This window comes from Orycteropus afer, unplaced genomic scaffold, assembly GCF_000298275.1.
Source record: "Orycteropus afer afer isolate SDZICR_OR568_19922 unplaced genomic scaffold, OryAfe1.0 scaffold00092, whole genome shotgun sequence".
Lineage (NCBI taxonomy): Eukaryota > Metazoa > Chordata > Mammalia > Tubulidentata > Orycteropodidae > Orycteropus > Orycteropus afer.
Genome location: NW_006921679.1, coordinates 2987392 through 3006949, shown reverse-complemented (window position 1 = coordinate 3006949; position 19558 = coordinate 2987392). Strand labels below are relative to the sequence as shown.

The following is a 19558-nucleotide window of genomic DNA, read 5'->3' as shown; positions in this document are numbered from 1 at the left end:
CATAATAGGATAAAGGAAGGAGGGAATAGAGCAAGGAAAAGGAAAACAGGAAGGGAAGGAAGAAAGCAGAGAGAGATTGGTCAATGAATGTATAATAAAGTTTGGAGAACTGCTTCCCTCTGAAAGATCCCTTGCAATTCTAATGTCCTCACAAACTAACAGAGTAGGAACGAACCAGTTGCTGCCAAGTCAGTCTCACTTCATGGCAACCCTATGTGTATCAGAGTAGAATAGTGCTCCAGTTTTCAATGGCTGATTTTGCACAAGGAGATCACCAGGCCTTTCTTCAGAGGCACCCCTGGGAGTGACTCAAACCTGCAACCTTTCAGTTAGCTGCCAAGCACATTACCCATTGCACCACCCCAGGGCTCTACAGAGGACTCTGACAAACCTGTCCTTTTCCAGCCCGGTACATATACATACGCTAGAAGTCAGTGGCAACAGCTAGGTGGAGCTTACTGAATGTCTTGTAATACCCCACACAGTGGTTATAAAAAAGGCAGCATGAGTGCTTTTAAAAATGAGTTTTTCCAAACAGGACCATGAACATTGTCAATAACACTTGCCCTTCCTTTGTGTAAGAAGGGCAGAATTAGTAGTTAATCTCTGATGTAGTTTTCATTACACAACTCTTTCCTTTAACTGGTTAGTTCTCACCTTCAAATTTTCCTGGCTAAGTCCACTAACAGCAATGGGAATCATAACCAAAATCACAAAAGTAATTAAAAGGACCTATGGAAGGGGACGGGAGCTCTGGTTGCATAGTGGCTAAGGCACTTGACTGCTAACCAGAAGGCTGGTGGTTCAAACCCACCAGCCACTCCTTGGAAGGAAGATGGGGCAATCTACCTCCGTAGTGATACTGCCTCGGAAACCCAAGGAGGGGTCGCTATGAGTCGGGTCCAACTTGATGGCACATAACTACAACGTGGAAGGGGACAGGAAAAAAGAAGAGTATGAGCCAGTACAAGTACAGCTGGCAAAGGGGTATTGAGATATCTCTTAAATCTACAAATATTTTAAATCAAAATTAAATTTTAAAGTGTTTTCTGAGATGTAAGCTGGAAAACAGAGAATAAAGAGAAATCTAGGTAAGAGTTGATGCCTTTGAATTGTGGTGCTGGCGGAGAATACTGAAAGAACCATGGACTGCCAGATGAATGAACAAATCTGTCCTGAAAGATGTGGTTGGAAGTGCAGCCAGAATCCTCCTCAGAAAGGAGAATGGGCAGACTTCATCTTACCTACTTGGTCATGTTGTCAGAAGGACCATTCCCTGGAGAAGGATATCATGCTTGGTAAAGTGGAGGGTCAATGAAAAAGGGTTAACGAGATGGATTGACACAGTGGCTCCAACGATAGGCTCAGGAATAGCAAAGATTGTGAGGCTGGTGTAGGACTGGGCAGTGTTTCGTTCTGTTGTACACAGGGTTGCTATGTGTCAGAGCCAACTCGACAGCACCTAACAACGATAACAGTAGGAGTTTTATATTTTACTATTTACCAAAATAGCAAAGAGGCTTCTCTTCTGGTGTTTTACTTGCTTCTCTTATAACCTTCACAATGACTGTCTAACCTGAGAACCAGAGTCAATCTGTCAGCCCAGTGATTGCAGCTGTCAAAGAAACAAGACGAATACACATCAGAATCATTGTTCAGTTTCTTTCCAAAGAAAAGTACAGGAGAATCTATTTCTCACTCTGCCTGTTCCTCCCTGGTCACGGCACCAAACCAAACTCACTGCCATCAAATCAATTGATTCATACCCACCTCCATTGGGGTTCCAAGGCTGTAAGCCTTTCCAGAAGCAGACTGCCCCATCTTTCAGAATGGTTGGTAGGTTCGAACTGCCATCCTTTTGGTTAGCAGCCAAATGGTTAAACCACTGCACCACAGAGCTCGGTCAAGGGAAGGTTATATCGAAATTCTCCTGATGACCTAAGGGCAGTCAGAGCCCAAAACTGAAAGGTAGAACCTACACTCTTGAGCCATCCATCACATATTTACAACCAAACCTTCTGGGGCCAGGGTCCACTGTACAAAATTGAATCCCTGAATGTTTAGTTATATACTGAAGGAGGTAGGCACAACTTAGTCTTATAATTCCTCACCACTCACTCCACTTTTAATGATAAAATATCTACTGTTAAAATGAAATGTGAAATACACCTACTCCTCACTTTATCATTATTCAACATTTCACATTTACAACAATAGTAAAAAATCTACTATCCGACTGTTTTGAGCATTAACAACATACCTCTGGTAGTAATGAATGCCAAAGTGCAAGGCAAGAGCTGTGATGGTTAAGGTGAAGGTTATGTGTCAACTTGGCTGGGCAATTTGGTAGTTATGTAACGAAGTAATTTGGCAGTTGTAACAGTCATTTAAGTAGTTCCACTTGTGTAGTGGTTAAGGCATTTGGCTTAAGGTTGGTGGTTCAAACCTATCAGCTGCTTCACAGAAGAAAGATGAGGCAATGTCATTCCATCAAGATTCACAGCCTTGGAAACACAATGGAGGTCGGTAGAAGCTGGAATCAACTTGATGGCCGAGAGTTTGCTTTTGGTTTGGTTTCTCTGTCCTATAGGATCACTATGAGTCAGAAAATGACTCGACGGCAATGGGATACAGGTAATGATGTAATTTGGCAGTTATGTAATGATGTAGTCATCCACTATTTTGTGATCTGATGTGGTCACCCTCCATTTTCACATAATGCCAACCTGGTCTTTGGAGTGAGGAGTGGTTGTCTATCTTTAAAACCCATACCACATATTTCTCACCCCCACCATTTCATTACTCTTTCATGCAAAACACCACAAAGAGCAGACAGATCTAAATTTGGCACATTTCAAGGTTAAATGAGGCAGCAAACGGAATTTGACCTTAGACAATGCCCCTTTGTCCATTTACCCAGCCACGTAAAAGTACACACACAGCATTTGCTTGTTGTAAATTCATAAATCTTCATCTCAGAAGATTACAGGCTTCTTCATCTAATGCTTACAAAAAAGACAAGACATATAGATGAGTTTGTTCCTCCCCTCCTCCATCCTCCAACCCCTAAGCCCTGGTCCCCTCGACACATATGCAACAGCTCTCAGAGCAAGGAGAGCATTTTTTAAGATTCCATTGGTTCATGTAGGCACATAATCTGAAGCAGCTCCAAAATTGACATCAAGTAAAAAATACCAGTTTTCAAAAGTCTGTAATTATGTATTTACACAAATTACATAATCCTGTATGTATTTACATACAATTACAGATTATCGAGTAAATAACACAATGTTGGAGTGTTAATGAGTTGAAATAGAATGAAAACGCCATAAACTGAGCTTATCCATTTATCTACAGAGCAGAACCTGGCAGGGCAGGGTCCCCAACACTGACTTGGCATGGTCTTCAACACTGCTTGGGGACACGCAGGTGACAGATGGAGGGTGGTTCAGTCATGCCTGTAACTCTCTGACCAAGGTGCAAATGTTGGCACCAACAAGGGAATGGGTTGGCTGTGGGGGCCACAGGTCTCTGACAACCAGATCTACTTTCTCCTCAATGACTCAGGGCTGCCATCACTAGGTTTTGGGTTTCTTAGGACAAGAATTGAATGCAAACCTCTGAGCACCACGAAGACACACTGGACTGCCCCACAGGACAACGTCCACACTGGACCTTAAGCCACCTACTCTTCAGAGAATGCCTATTTACATAAATTGCATAAGTCAGTATTTATTTATTTACAGACCATTACAGTTTATTGTATCAATTGCCAAAAGTATATAACATTTTGTTTTCTTTAAAAAAATGTACCCAAACAAAATCAACTTCAAAAGTAGACATTAAAGTGACATTCTTCTAGGAATGCGTGGAGATTTTCATCTTTTTCACAATTTTTTTTTTTTTTCCTTTTAGGCTGATTATCTAGTTTCTCGTGTGTCTTTAAGATTACTTTTAGCTATCTTCTGAAATCAATTTCTTCGGTGCTAAATATCATCTCTCTAACATTCGAAAACTTGATTCTTCCCTGTGGTCAGATGTTTAATATTTTTCAGCCCAAAAGAAAAAAAAAAATTAAATTACTTTTGGAAAAACTAAAGGCTGAATCTGTGCACATTTCAGCAGCAGCAAAGGGTTAAATAATAAATAAGAATACTACTTATTGGAATTAAATGTGGTTTAAGTTTAGAATATAAAAACTCCCAAGAAAATAACTGAAGAGGACATTCTGACATTTACCATAAATCAGCTATTTTATGTTGTTTCTGGCCCCACCTCCCAAAATATTTCTTAATTCCAAATGTTAGATGCTGTTTCTCCTACCTGCCCATCAGCAGGAGGGCACCATGACACTCTGCCTTGGACCACAGAAGTTTCCATGTGCTCATGACAGTCACTCATGCACTTCTCTTTCATAACAGCTTTAACTTGTCAGTGACATACTTTTATTTTTCATAGAGAACGTGCATTGGAGAAAAACCAGAGTTGGAATATTAAATTCTAAAATTAGTTACATCAATCTCAACACATTCTTTAACTGTCCCTTTCAATCTCCCAACCTAACAGGCTAGAAAGTATTCTATGTGGTATGAGAATCTGTTATAAATTCCTTTTTCTTTAAATATTGCTTTAAGAATTTGGCTCTTTACTCCTTAGTATAGAGTAAGAAATAGTCTCCCTTGCCCAAGGGCAAGTTCCAAAATTATTGCTACCAAAGAAATATGTACTTTTATGCTTTCCAGCATAAAATATTATAAAAGCCTTGTAAAAGATATTCTATATAGTAACTTCCCCTCTAAAAAAATTTGAGCATTTGTGAAGACCATTTTTAAAAACAAAACACAGTCAACAAGTATAATACTTTCCCCCTCATTGTCATTATTGATAAAGATTTATTAGTTTCATTCTGTAAGTTTTACCTTAAGGGTGCTATTACCATGTATTATGACAGTTCACACTGAAAGCAATTTTCTATAAAAGGTGTTATTACAATGACCCCGATGGTACGTGTATAATTCCTTATCTGATAACCAAGTGCACAAATAAAAGTATACAAGAATGATCCTGTTAATCTGATTCTTGGCCCTTTAAAAAAAAAAATCTGTGCTATGTAAGCTTTTTCCTTTTTCTGAGAATTCTAAATTAGTACAATGTTTGATGTTAGTCCTGTTGTTCTGCAGATCAGCTAAAATAAAAGCATAGTTATTGTTTAGCTTTGGTATATTCAGCGATAGATTTAAACAAGTAGGATATATACCAACCCTTATATTTTTCATAACCGTGAAGTTACAATGATAGAGTAAGTCACTTATGAGAGAGGAAATATTACAGACACGGAATAAAAGTTCAAGACCCAGTTTCTCTTTAATCCTCTGGGGGAAAGCTGTGAAACAAGCAGTCTGAAGAGTGAATACTCAGTGTCATGAGTGATGTGCATACGTTTACAATAATATGGGCACAAAGTCGATTGTCGCCTCGAGTACATTTAGGGTCATTAGAATTTCTCATATCCATGCACTGTTTTATTGACTTGCATGAATTTACCACAGGTTCATAGCAGACTTTGCCATTTAATGCTTACAGAGCCTAAAGCTTCCAAAATGCCTATCTGGCCTGTACATTATTTCATTAAAAATAAACTCTATATAATAAATAAATATATAAAATAAATAAAATGTTGCCTTTGGAATTTCTATAAATAAATTTAACTTTTTTTTTTTCTTTTTTCTTTCTTTTTTTTTTTTCCTTTTTTTTTTTTTTTTTCTTACTAAGAGGTCTTTGCTTTTAAGGTCACTGGGCTGATAACCAGTGAGAATTAACTGAAAAAAGTCTTTGAAGTAAGACTGCACCCTCCATGCCTTTGAAAATGCAGTGTACCCTTGCGCAGGCCACCAGCCAAAATCCTGATGAGTCGAAGTATGGCAGCTATGTTGATATAGAATGAAGTACAACTGATCAAAAATTTAAAAGCGTGTCTATTTCCCAGCATGCATCAGGCCGTTTGCCTCTCGGCTTTCTCCCCTCTTTCTCCAACTTTCCCCTCTTACCTATCCACTCAAGCACTCACACTCCCTCCCTCGCAAATCTCTCACTCTCCTTTCCTTTCACAATAAATCAAGCAAGTGGCATAGGCAATCCTTGAGGAGGACCGACCTTTAAGTGCAGAACAAAATCAGTATGTTCCATCCAAGCTTCCATCATATATTATGCATGCGACAAAGTTTGGCAACAGTGGAGCTGACGTGATGATACAGCTAATCAATAAGAACCCACCACGTGAAACCTTTATAGTGGTTACTTTTTTAAGGGCTCATGTGAAGTAATTGTCTTTGTCAACTTTGGCTTAGAATATCCTTATATAGTTCAGGTACTTTGTCTGGGTCCACTGGTCTGGGTAAAAAATGTGTAAATTTTTGATGCCGTTTAGTCCTAGTCCCTTCTCTTGGGGTTCCATCTTTATTTAATGCAACATAGTAGCGTCTTCCAGTGTCCACGTGCTTATATAGATTCGATGAGTACGTATTATACCAGTTTTCTTCAAACTGTTCTCTGAATACACACTCTTGGGTTAGTTTTTCCTGTAAAAAGAAAACATAAATGAATATGTTGCAAAAGGAACTACTTGCTGCACAATTCAATATTTGTTGGCTACACAATAGAGTTCCAATAAGAAAACACTGATTTTCACTCATTCTGCAAAAGCTGTTATTTGTATAAAATTAACTCCATTCTGATTTTGGATTCATAATGACTAAAGCACAAAGGTAAATAACAACAACAACAACAAAGCACAAAGGATTATGCATGTTTTCTTGGTAAACTGAGGACCCTCTTCAAGAACAGAGGCTGCTTTTGCTTCCCAATATGCCAATTACTTGAATGAGTCAAAGGGGCAAAGGACAATAAAAGTCATGGGTCATTCTCATTTTTACTGTAGAAATAAGAATGGTGAACGACCTGGGAGTGGAAGTCTTGGTTAAAGCCAAAAGTTCAAATACCTTCTTCATCTTTAATATATATTTTCTAAGTCAGATTTTTTCACCCCCCTTAAAGAAGCTCTGGTGGCATGTGCATAAGGCATTTGGCTGCTAATCAGAAGGTCAGCAGTTCAAACCCACCAACTGCCCCATGGAAGGAAGATGAGGCAATCTACTTCTGTAAAGATTTACAGCCTTGGAAACCCAATGGGGGTCACTATGAGTCAGAATCAACTCAATGGCAGTTGAGTTTGGTTTTTTGGTTTTGGGTTAGGCTGGAAAGTTTATATATTGCCCTATAAAAGTGGCTTTCAAACTTCGTGTGCAGAAGGATCCCCAGGGATGCCTGCTTAAAATGCAGATTTCTGAGCCAAGATCCTTTACAATTCTGATCCAAGCAGTCTCAAGACGTGCATTTGTAACAGGCACCTTGTGGAATCATGATGCAGAGAATCCTGGGTCCACATTTTAAGATAGAACAATGTCTATCATGGCTGAGTGACCGAGTGTGAGTACAAAGAAGGAAAAATAAAGGTTCTACCCCTCCTATTTCCTTGGATTTAGACAGAAGCAGCCCCCACTCACCGCACCACCCTCTCAACTACCAAGAGGGTACTTCTTTCCTACATTCCCTGAGTAGAACAATTCCACATTGTTACAAATATGCTGCTCCTTCTCACTCCACCTTAGCGTCATGAAGGCATGGTTCCCACTGAACCCCACAATGTAGGAGGTTAAAGTTTGTTACTCGTGAGCAGTAATGACCAGAAGTAACCTGCATGTCACATCCAAACAGCACACAAAAACATATCTCCTGAGCTGGCCCCTGCAGAAACAAGGCAACAGGATTTAGTGAACTTTTTTTTTGTTCTGGAAAGCAATCAATGAAAACTCTTAAAATAAATGCCTTCCTAGATGGTACTTTTTAAAATACATACCAAAATGACTTTTTAAAAATATTGACCAAGGACACAAATGCATGGACATGCACAGAGTCAAGACAGAAGCATGGATAAGGGCCTTTGACTTTCTCCCATTTCTATCATGCAGATACAGAGGACAGACAGCAAACTTTATGCATCCCCAGAATACCAAACCAAAAAAAAAAAAAAAAAAACCCAAACTCACTACCATCAAGTAGATTCTGACTTGTAGTGACCCCATTGGCCTTGCAAGGCTGTAAATCTTTATGGAACTAGATTGCCCCATCTTTCTTCCACAGAGTGGCTGGTGGGCTTGAGCCACCAACCTTCTGGTGAGCATTCATGTGTCTTAGGCACTGTACTACCAGAGCCTTTTCCCCAAAAGACAGGCATCGTTATTACGGTACGCAGGTAAGAACATAACCTAGCACAATGAGTTCCTAGACATGACTTGGGTGGAGCCCAACATTTCCCATTGCTGTGGAGCAAGTCAGGAGAGGAGAGGAGGGAGAAAGAGAGAGTATTTGACACAGTCATAAGCCCACTGATAGACATGTCTCTCTGCTTCTATCCTTGAAGTCATCCAAGAGCTCAAAACACTCAACAGAGTAGGGGACCTGTACTTCCTCACAAGCCCTCTTCCTGATGACCAAAGACAACAGAGTAGGTTTCCAGCAAAATTTGATCTCATTGGACAGATGTTTTGCTGAATGAGTTGAGCAGGGGAACACAGAAAGAAAAAGCAAAACACTGGCCAAGGACAAAAATGATGGGAAGACGTAGGATGGTTGACACTGGGGTAATAGGACCAAAATACATTGTAGAAATTGACAAGTTATTTGTAGCTACATCTACAGACTGGTCTACTCTCATTTGGGGGTTGCTAGGAGAAGAATATTATGCTTAGTAAACTAGAGGATCAACAAAAAAGGGGAAGACTCTATAAGATGGATTGACACAGTGGCTGCCAACGATGAGCTCAAGCATGACATTGACTGTGAGGATGGTGCAGAGCAGGAAGTGTTTCGTTCTGTTGTACATAGGATCACTATGCATTGGAACTGACAACAACAGGTTTTGTTTTGTGGTTTAGGAGAAGCTCTAAGGAGCCCTGGTGGCCCAACAGTTAAGAGCGTGGCTGCAAACCAACAGGTCCAAAGTTTGAACTCAGCAGCAGCTCCACAGGAGAAAGATGTGGCAGTCTGCTTCCATAAGATGACAGCCTTGGAAACCATACAGGGCAGTTCTACTGTCACCTGGGGTCACTATATGTAGGAATCAACTTGGCAACAACAGGAGAAGCTCTGGAGTCACTGGGTGGTATAAACAGTTAACACACTTGGCCGCCAACTTAAAGGTTGGAGGTTTGAGCCCACTCAGAAGTGACTCAGAAGAGAGACTCAATGATCTACTTCCAAAAACTCAGCCCCTGAAGACCCTATGGAGCACATGGGGTCACCATGAGTTGCAAGTCAAATGGACAGCAATTGGCTTTTACTGGTTTTTGTTTTGTCTTGTTTTAGAGATGATCTGCACATCAGGAGGAGGAGGTCACACCGGAGAAATGGTCTTCTCACCTCCCTTTACATATAAACGTAGTGTGGCATTCTCTGTGGAGGTACAACAGTCTATACTCCTCCTACAGTAAGGAGAGTTAGGCCAAATGTGATTTCTATTTCATCTCCATTAAGACTAAAACTAAAACACCAGACTCACTGCCATCAAGTCAGTTCCAACTCATAGCAAGCCCTCCTTGGGTTTCCAAGGCGGTATATCTCTATGGAAGTAGATTGCCCAGTCTTCCGCCCAAGGAGTGGCTGGAGGGTTTGATCCACCAGCCTTCTGGTTAGCAGTTAAATGCCTTAGGCACTATGCCACCCCATTAAGACTAAGGAAACAAAAGTAGTGTGTTAAAGGCATTAACAGCCATTTTACTTTTTACTTCCCTCTGTGTAATACACATTCCCCTCACGGGTAAGATTGTTTCTGGCTATTAATGGCTGGTTTTGGTTTGTGGTAATTAGGTAAGTTTTCTAAACAAATTGTGTGTATTTTTTTAATTAAGAAAATGAACCAATGCATGTAATTGTACACTGAGCCTTTAGTTCTACAAGGGGCATGTAATGGTATTGCAAATGAAGCTTTCTTACACTGATACCAGGTAGGTACACCCCTTAGAACAATCAAGCATAAGAGACCAGAGGGCAGTATTTGCACAGAGAAATACCTCAGAGGGCAGGAATGCCTAGGAAATAATGACACAGGGAAGAGAGCTGTTACATTATGGGATTGCAATCAATGTCATGAAATTAAATGTGTACAAACTATTGAATGGAACACCAACCTGCTCTATAAACTTTCATCCAAATCACAATAAAAAGTTTTAAAAAGTAAAAAAAGAGTAGGGTTATACACAAAACTCAGAATCATTATTAAAAAAAAAACAAAAACAGGCAAACTAGTTTGATAGACTGGTGAAACCCCCAAAACTATGGCCCCTAATAACCCTTCAGGTCTGGAATTGAACTCACTCCTGTGACTTTCAGCCAAACAACAGACAGGCATAGAAGGTACACCCCTTAGAACAATCAACCATGGAAGACCAGAAGGGCAGTATTTGCACAGGAAGAGAGCTCAGAGGGCAGGAATGCATAGGAAAGAAAGACACAGGGAAGAGGTAACTACAGGGAGGAAGTGGGAAGAGAGCCGTTACATTGTGGGGAATGCAGTCAATGTCATGAAACCAAATGTGTATAAATTGTTGAAAGGAATACCAATTTGCTCTGTAAACTTCCACCCAAATCACAATAAAAATTGTAAAAAAATGAAGCTTTCTTTTTCTCCACAGGATATTACATCATCTGACAAGCACTACAAAATTAATCTTAAATTCCTCCTGCTTTTGGGACCATAAATTATGTACTAATTTACATTCCGTTTGCTTATATAGCACAGCTATAGCACAATGACCTTTCTTGGATTAAAAATATATACTGGGTAACCTCAGCAGAATATAGCTAGTTGGCACAATAATAAAGAACCCGGCTTTGAAGTCAAAAGCCCAACTCGACTCCCAACCTCACCCCTCACTAGTTTTATGACAATTACAACTAATTGTTTAACCTTTCCAAATCTCCCTGGAGTCCCTGGCTAGTACGAAGAGTTAACACACTCAGCTACAAACTTAAGGTTGGAAGGTAGAGCCCACCCAGAGGAATCTTGGTAGAAAGGCCTAGTGGTCTACTTCGAAAAACTCAGCCACTGACAACCAGACGGAGCACAATGATATCCCTCACTCCACACACATCCTCTTCTGAATCTGGTTTGCATTTCTAAATGGCAGCTCCCAGTTGATGCATTGCTGCAACTATTTTTGAATTATCTTCAGCATAATTTTACTTGCATGTGATATTAATGATTCTATTTAATAACTTCCTCATTCCATTGATCACCTTTCTTTAGGATGGGTACAAATATGCATCTCTTTCAGATAGTTGGCCAAGTAGCTGTGTTCCAGAATTGTTGGCAGAGAGGAGTGCTTCCAGTACTACAGTGTTTGCTGAAACATCTCAATGGGTATTCCATCAATTCCTGGAACTCTGTTTCTCACCAATGCCTTCACTGCAGCTTCCTTCAGTCCCATCAGTTCTTGATCATATGCTACTCCTGACATGGGTGAGGTTTCCAACAGCTAAAGCAGACAAACTTGTCTGTCAGTCTGTCATCCTGTGGTGGCTTGTACATTGCTGTGAGGCTTGAGGCTGTGCCACCAGTATTTCAAAAGCCAGTAGGGTTGCACACATTGCACAGGTTTCAAGACCAGGAAGAAGTGAGACAGACTAGGAAGAAGGAAGAAACCATCCACTTTGCAAAGAATTGGCAAGGGAAAACTGTATGAATAGCAGAGAAACACTGTCTGATACATTACTGGGCAACCTTACGAATAGCCTGGAAATGTTGTCGGATACAGCACTGGAAGATGAGCCCCCTTAGGTCAGAAGGCACTCAAGGTACGATTGGGATAGAGTTGCCTCATCAGAGTAGAACCAACTTTAATGATACAAATAAATATAATCTTGCAGGACCTCAATTTGCTGGTATGACCAATTCTTTTTGGTACAGTGACTCAGTGCACATAGGTAGCCCTCAACAAGCAAAGGTGGTTGAAGACATTCTATTAACATCATAATCTCTTAGAACTGGAACAAGCCTTACGACACAGCTAGTTAAATTTTTCCCACTTAGTACATGGGAGAGAGAGGCCCAGATGTGAAATGATTTGCCCATGGGCTATGCCACAGGATCTTGTTATTACTGTAATGAAGCCATTAGAGCCAGCCGTTTCCAAGAGCCCTACTGGAGACGCTGCTCTCTTGTGACTGGAGCCACCTTCAATTTTTCTACTTTTCATTAAGCAGTGTGATTCCTCCAGATCCTCTCATTCAGCATTACTCCTAGTGCTGTTCTTAAGGGTCAGGCTATAAGGAAGGCTCAGGAGAGAAAGGGCTGGCATTCACACAGTATGCTCAGAAATGAAGGGCAGTCACTCTTCTAAGAGAAGCGTTTTCCTTCTCTCCCTCAAAACATAATTTTAAAAAATGCTATTAATTTTGCAAAAGGATGGGTGGAGAGGGAAGGAAAACAGAAAACCTGAACCATATTCGACAGTCGTAGAGTTACCACAACCTAAGAATGGGACCCTAACTTGTTTTCAACACTTAAGAATAGGTTCTCATTTTACACATTTTCTTCAGAATATAAAAAATCCCTTTAAAGAACAGAAGTTGAATCAGCTAAGAAATTTAAGTGACATTTTCATAGGTCAGTCAACACAGCTCTCTCTCTCCCCTAGACGGCTACTACAGCCTTGCTTATATATACATAACAGAACCTTCTAGGCAACCCTAAGAAGAAAATGAATTAGGTGATTTGAAACAGTTTAATCTACAGTCAGCATTTTCCATCATGGTTAAGAGTTCAGTCATCAGTTGTTTCAAAATTTGAGTCTCATGGGAAGAATGTTTAACTTCATTTAACAGGATCAATGAAATTGGGAAGACTTTCTATCACAAAACTAGTGGCACAGTTCGAAAGTGCCAGTGACTCAAATTAGGGGGGACAACTAAATCAGACACATCTGTCCAAAATGAAACTAAGAAAGTAGATGGGCAATTATTCATTTTGTTTCACCACAACGACAAATAGAAAATTGGGAATTCCTGCTTTCTTCTCACTCTTTCTCCAGAACCACAACAAAACCACCACCACTGAATCGATTACAACTTGTAGTGACAGAACTGGTACAATCTCACACAGATACGCCTGCATACCTTAAAAATTAAAATCAGCATTAAAAACTAAAGGCTTTGTTATTATCTATACCATTACATGCTTTAAACTTTTTCTTATTCTGATTTGGGGTTATGTTTCAACATGTGATTTTTGTTTTAGATAGATAATAAAGTAGTGTGATTTACATACTTAATCTCTTTGTGATTACACTTCAGTTCTTAGTAATAAAATACTTACCTGGGGTGAATATATTTATGCTATGTATATGTACTCCAAATTATGTTTATTAAATAAAATAAGCTAAAAAATACAAATTGGGATGGTAAAGAAAAAAAAAATTAACCTCTATTTTTTATACATATGTAGAAGAGGGGGAAAAAGTGCCTTCAAAAAAAACTATACACTTTAGAATTATAGAACTCAGATGTTTTAAAACTCACCACATGTTTCCAATGCAGACAGTTTATAGAGTATTCCACTATAAAGTGATCAATTCCTGTTTTATTGTATTTCCATGTTTTAATTTCTTTTTTTAGATTATTTAACTATAGCTGTTTATGGCATACCTATCTTTGAACTATTGGATTATATCATTGAGCTTGGATGGGCAATGTGGATTTAATTCAAAAGTCTACTAAAGCCCATACTTTGGAACAAAATCTGGTGAATGTTAGCAACTATGGAAACCTCTTTTTCATTTTCTATCATCAAATTCTTAGCAGTGGGAAAAATTGAAATTAAAACATCAAAACTTTGACCAATCCTATTAAAACCAAAGTATGAGATAATAATGTGAAAATTATAGTACACCCCAGAGAATATTTAGGCATGTTAGAAGACATAAACTCATGTAGACACTGATTTAAAATATTAGAAACTTTTTAAATGTGTAATTCACATGGGCATTGTTATACCCAATTCATATCTATCCTCATCAAAAAAAATTGGAGTTGTTTCAAAATTTGAGTCTCAGTAATAGTTCTCATTGAAAGCTCATGAGTGCTGCTATTCATATTAAAATATGATTTCCATACTACTATAGGTATGATGTAGCTTTAACCACACCATCCAATGGGTTGCTTAAACTACTTGCATCAACTAACTACTACAACACATAAAGCCATGATCAATGACTATATGAGACACGAGCTTAATTGTGGAGTTCCCACACATTTTATAAGTTAATGACTTTGATGTAATCACTCATTCTCATATCTACTGTTTATTATAGTCATGGTATTTAAACCTCCCTTAACCACAATTACTCATACAGTTGTACTCTTCCTCATTAATAATCTAGCAGCAGTAAAGCCTTAATGGGAGTTGTTTCAAGGATGGGAGTGATTAAATATAATGACTAAAGGACCATTAATAAGAAGCCAGGTCTTTTACTCCTCTCTCCTGGGAGAAGTCCCCAACTAGACAGAAAGTAACAAACACAGAGAGATGAGGCAGGACGGGCACTATTTCTTATTTTATTAGACATTCCAACTCAGATCCCCCCTTGTGCCCTCAATATGCCTCACCTTAAATCCCATTTTTCAAAACCTCTTTAAAATCCCCACTATTCCAGATGGGTCTGCTTTTATATTCATGATTCCGTTCATCATAATTATCACTGAAATTGGATTGGGGACAATTGAACCAGTTGCATCTAGTCAACAGAAAATGAAGAAAGTAGGTAGGCAATTATTCATTTTGACTCACCAAGATGGACAAACATAGAAAATTAAGAATTCCTACATTCTCCTCACTTTTTCTCCAAAACCACTACCAGTGAGTTGATTCTGACTCATAGCGCCCCTACAGGACAGAGTAGAACTGCCCCCATACAATTTCCAAGGCTATAAATCTTTACAGAAGCAGACTGCCTCAGCCTTCTCCTATGAAGCAGCTAGTGGGTTTGAACAACCAACCTTTTGGTTAGCAGCTGAACGCCTTAACTACTGTGCCACCAGAGCTCCTTTCACTCTAATTCCACCTTAAAAAAAAAAAAAAATCTTCTCCTCAGGAGCTGATCAGCTGGGTATTTAAGGGACTCAAAAATTGGGGGCCCCAGTATGAATATAGACGTGTGTACACACACACTTCCTTGTATGCTTCACACTCCCCAACCATGTGGCACCAATAATACTGCCAAGGACAGAACCTGCCCACTCCACCACCAGACAGACTAACCTCACTTTACAAATTAGAGGCCTTTTTTAGAAATTGCCTATAAAAATGAGGATTTGCTTAGAAAATCTTATTAGCTGATAAACCTTTCCAAACATGTTCAGAGATACATCCCACAGGGGAAAAGTCTTTTTCAAGATAGAATTCAAATTTGAGAAGTTCAATAGTTACTTAGGAAATATTTTTGCTTGTGTCAATGTGTAATCAATGTACATTTTATTTTTCCACAAACAAACCTAAGGGAAAAAAAAATCCTCAAATCTCTTTTATGATCTTAGAACACCACCACCCACTTCCATTGAGTCCATTCTGACTCATAGCAACCCTTACTGGGTATCTAAGGCTGTAAATCTTTACAGAAGTAGATTGCTTCATCTTCCTCCCACAGAGCAGCTAGTGAGTTTGAACTGCTGATCTTCTGGTTAGCACCAAACGTCTTATACACTATGCCACCACAGAGCCTTAGAAAAACAGGTTAAAAAAATGTACATGGGACATTTATTAAAGTAGTATTACAAGTATAAAGCACTATTAAGTGTAATACTGTCACTCAGTGACCACTTAAAATGCACATCAAAAATATGCAAAAGCTGAAAATACTTCAAACTAAGTATTACCTATTACTGATTAAATTATGTTCCAAAAAATATGTGTTGTAAATCCTAATCCTTATATCTGTGGTTATAATCCCATGTGGGAATGGATTTCCTTTTTTATATTCAAGAGACCATATCTGTGCATATCTGAAGCCAATCACCTTTGAGATATAAAAGAAGATAAGGGAGGACAGAGAAGCAAGCAGAAACAGAGAAAGAGAGATGCCAACCCACACAAAAGACCTCCCAGGACCAAGGAATATAAGAAAAGAGATAAAGACCTTCCCCAAGAGTTAAAAGGGAGAGAAAACCCACCCCCTAGAACTGGCAGCCTGAATTTAGATAAATTTCTGTTTGTTAAAGCCACCCACTGTTCCATTATAGAAACACTACATAACTGAGACATCACCTTAGTCAGAACTGAGAGTAGTGAAGGATCAGACAGTGATAGACAATGGAGGAGAAAGTCAAGGTGAAGTTAAGGAAAAGTAATGGATTCACAAAAAAGTCCTACACAGAGACAATGGACTCCAACTACTGTGATGCCACCATGTCACCCAATGTATCGTGAAGGGAGCAATTGAAAAAGAAAAGTGTAGCCAGGAGACTTTCTATGATAAACCAAAAACCAAACTCACTGCCGTTGAGTAGATTTCAACTCCTAGCGACCCCTCCTTGGGTTTCCAAGGCAGCGTCTCTATGGAAGTAGATTCCCCAGTCTTCCTTCCGAGGGGTGACTGTGGGGTTTGAACTGCCAGCCTTCTGGTTAGCAGTCATTAGGCACTACACCACCAGAGCTCCCACTGTCTATGATTCATAAGGTTAAGTTCAGGACTTGGTTTGTAGAAATAAATGAGAGAAACTGAAAGATCAGTAAATATTGTGGGACCATAACGCCAAAAAAAATTTTAAAAAACTAAGATCTACATTATTTCCTTAAAAGAATGTCAACCCTACACACACACACACACACACACACACACATGTGCACGCACGTGCACACACAATCTGGTTACCATAGGTGAGTTAACACTCCTGGGCCTCAGCTCCCTTATCTATAAAATGAAGGAATTGGACTAGATTTTGGTCCCTCAGGATTTCCTGTGGGTGTTGAGTGGAGATGGGGGGGAGGGGGTACAAGTATTGGCTGGGAGTGTTTGAAAACTTCAAGAGTTGTATGGATCACTCCAAATAATGACTGAGGGGGTCCTGATCTTATTTCTCTTCAGTGTTGCACTTTCTCAGCCTTTTGGACATGTCCAACTTTCCCTCAGACTCAAGTCCCTACGACACTGCTAGCTTTCAAGATTTCACTTTCCTTCTAAATAAGTTCTCGTAGGGAAGTTGCTGCTGTATGGTTTATCAATCAGGTAGATAATTGCTAATGAGCAATATTAATTAGACTCAAAGTTGAAGACTCTTTTAATTCCATTTTGGAAATACTACAATGTGGAGAGCAGGATACGTCATCCACAGTAAGGTTGGAAGGACATATTGAACAGGAAGTGAAAAAAGATACTGCAGTGAAGTTGGAAAATAGGGAGAGGAAGGAAGTAAAACATTCTGCATCAGTTGCCCACTGCAGACAGGGAAGAAACGCAGACAGAATTAACACTCCCAGAAACAGCCAAGAGAATGAGATTGCAATTTCGAAGCAGAAAGAAGGAAAGAGAAGAAGACAGCTAGTTTGGCAGAAGGGTCTCCCCTTCAAGCCTCCCTGAGAAACCATCAGGATTATGAACTCCCTGGGAGCTCTGGTGGCATAGTGTCTAAGGCATTTGACTGCTAACCAGAAGGTTCAAACTCACCGGCCACTCCTCAGAAAGAAGATGGGGCAATCTACTTCCGTAGTGATACCACCTCAGCAACCCAAGGAGGGGTCTCTATGAGTCAGATATGACTCTATGGCAGTGAGGGTTTTTTTTGTTTTGTTTTGAGAGGATCTTACCTACTGCTTCCTTTGCCTTAGTAGGCCTGCTACGCCCTCTTCTCAACTTTGGCCTCAACAAAAATTGGTCATTAATCAACCATCTGCCTGACCAATAAACCCTGCATCATGAACTTCCCCTTAGGGAACATACTTGGAAGGAAAATGAAATCCTGTAAGTCAACAAAAAGCTAGCAGTGTTGTAGAAACTTGAGCCTGAGGGAAAGTTGGGCACATACAAAAGGCAGATAAAGTGCAACCCCGAAGGCAAATACTACCAGCACCCTCGCCATCATATGTGGGAATGATCTACATGACTGCTGAAGTTTTCAACCACCCCCAGCCAAAGCTTATACCTCCTCGACCCCCATCTCCACTCAACACCCACGGAGAAATCCTAAGTAAAACTGCTTTGTGGATGAACTTTGTCTCTGGGAGTCATCCAAAACCCCAGGGTCCCCAGCTCCTAGCTCCCATTGGCACTGATGAGTTCGCCAATATGTGAACGTTAAAATAAAAATAATCATTATCACAAAGTAAATTAAATCCCTAATACAAGAAATTTCTAACTAAGTGGATCGAGTAATAATGAGCTGGCTGGATATAAGAATAAAGTATGTAAAATTAATCTTGTTAATAAGTCTTTATGGTTAACATTTTAGAGTATAATTTGACAAAGGACATATTTTGATCTGAAGGAGAATGTCTGTTGGTTTTCTGAGACTATGTCATAAATCATAATTTCAAAATTCAAACATGAAGGAAACAAAATTCCAGTATATTTCACATAAATTAAGATATACCAAACATTGCACTAGCACATTTCCATCATCGGCCATACCAAAAAAACAAACTCTCTGCCATCAAATCAATTCCAAGCGACCCTCACTGGGTTTCTGAGGCTGTAAATCTTTATGGAAGCAGATTGCCTCATCTTCCTTCCATAGAGTGGCTGGTGGGTTTGAACTGCTGACCTTCTGGTTAGCAGCCAAATGCCTTACTCATTACACCACCAGAGTTCACTTAGTCGGCCACAGTGATCCATAAACTGCTCAGGGAACTAACATTCATTGAGTGGCACTGTGCTGCTTGCTTTATAGGCATTGTGTCCTTTAATCTTCACAATAATGCTATGAAGTAGGTATTATTAGCCCTATTTTATAACTAAGTCTCAGGAATTTTGAGTAGATTGCCCAAGGTCACACAACTAGTAAGCGATAGAGTTCTAAGCCCTGTGCTCTATGTCCAAGTTCAAAACAACTCAGAATAAAAGTATAGACTAGAATATTCCACCAAAACACAACAAATTGAAAGTCAGCTTGAAGGAGAGAGAAAACAAAGTAATACAAGTCAACACAATCAAGGAGCACTGAAACACAGTCTGAAGCACAGAAATTCATGTGGGAAAGAGAGAAACACGGGGAGAGGGAGAAGAGAAAGAGGAGAGGAAAGAGGAAGGGACAAAAGGGGATATAAGGAGATAGACAGAAAGGAGGGAGGCAAGCCAGCCAGGGGAACACAAAGAAACCCAGGGCTGAGTCTGAATAGCAAATTCTATGAGAACACATGATGCAACATGGCAGTTAAAAGGCAAAAACTACTTCATACTGCAGTAAAGCAATCACATTTGCACCGTATAGACAGTCATGCCATTCATATGACCTTGGC

General features: G+C 39.6%; 1 protein-coding gene across 1 annotated transcript in view; it reads right to left on the bottom strand.

Moving 5' to 3' along the window:
- Positions 1–6332: 6332 nt before the first annotated feature.
- Positions 6333–19558, bottom strand: part of FGF9 (fibroblast growth factor 9) — a 49345-nt gene continuing 36119 nt past the window's right edge. Inside the window, exon 3 of the mRNA XM_007942516.2 lies at positions 6333–6578. Within this exon, the coding sequence (XP_007940707.1) occupies positions 6333–6578 (246 nt within the window). The remainder of the gene's footprint in view (positions 6579–19558) is intronic.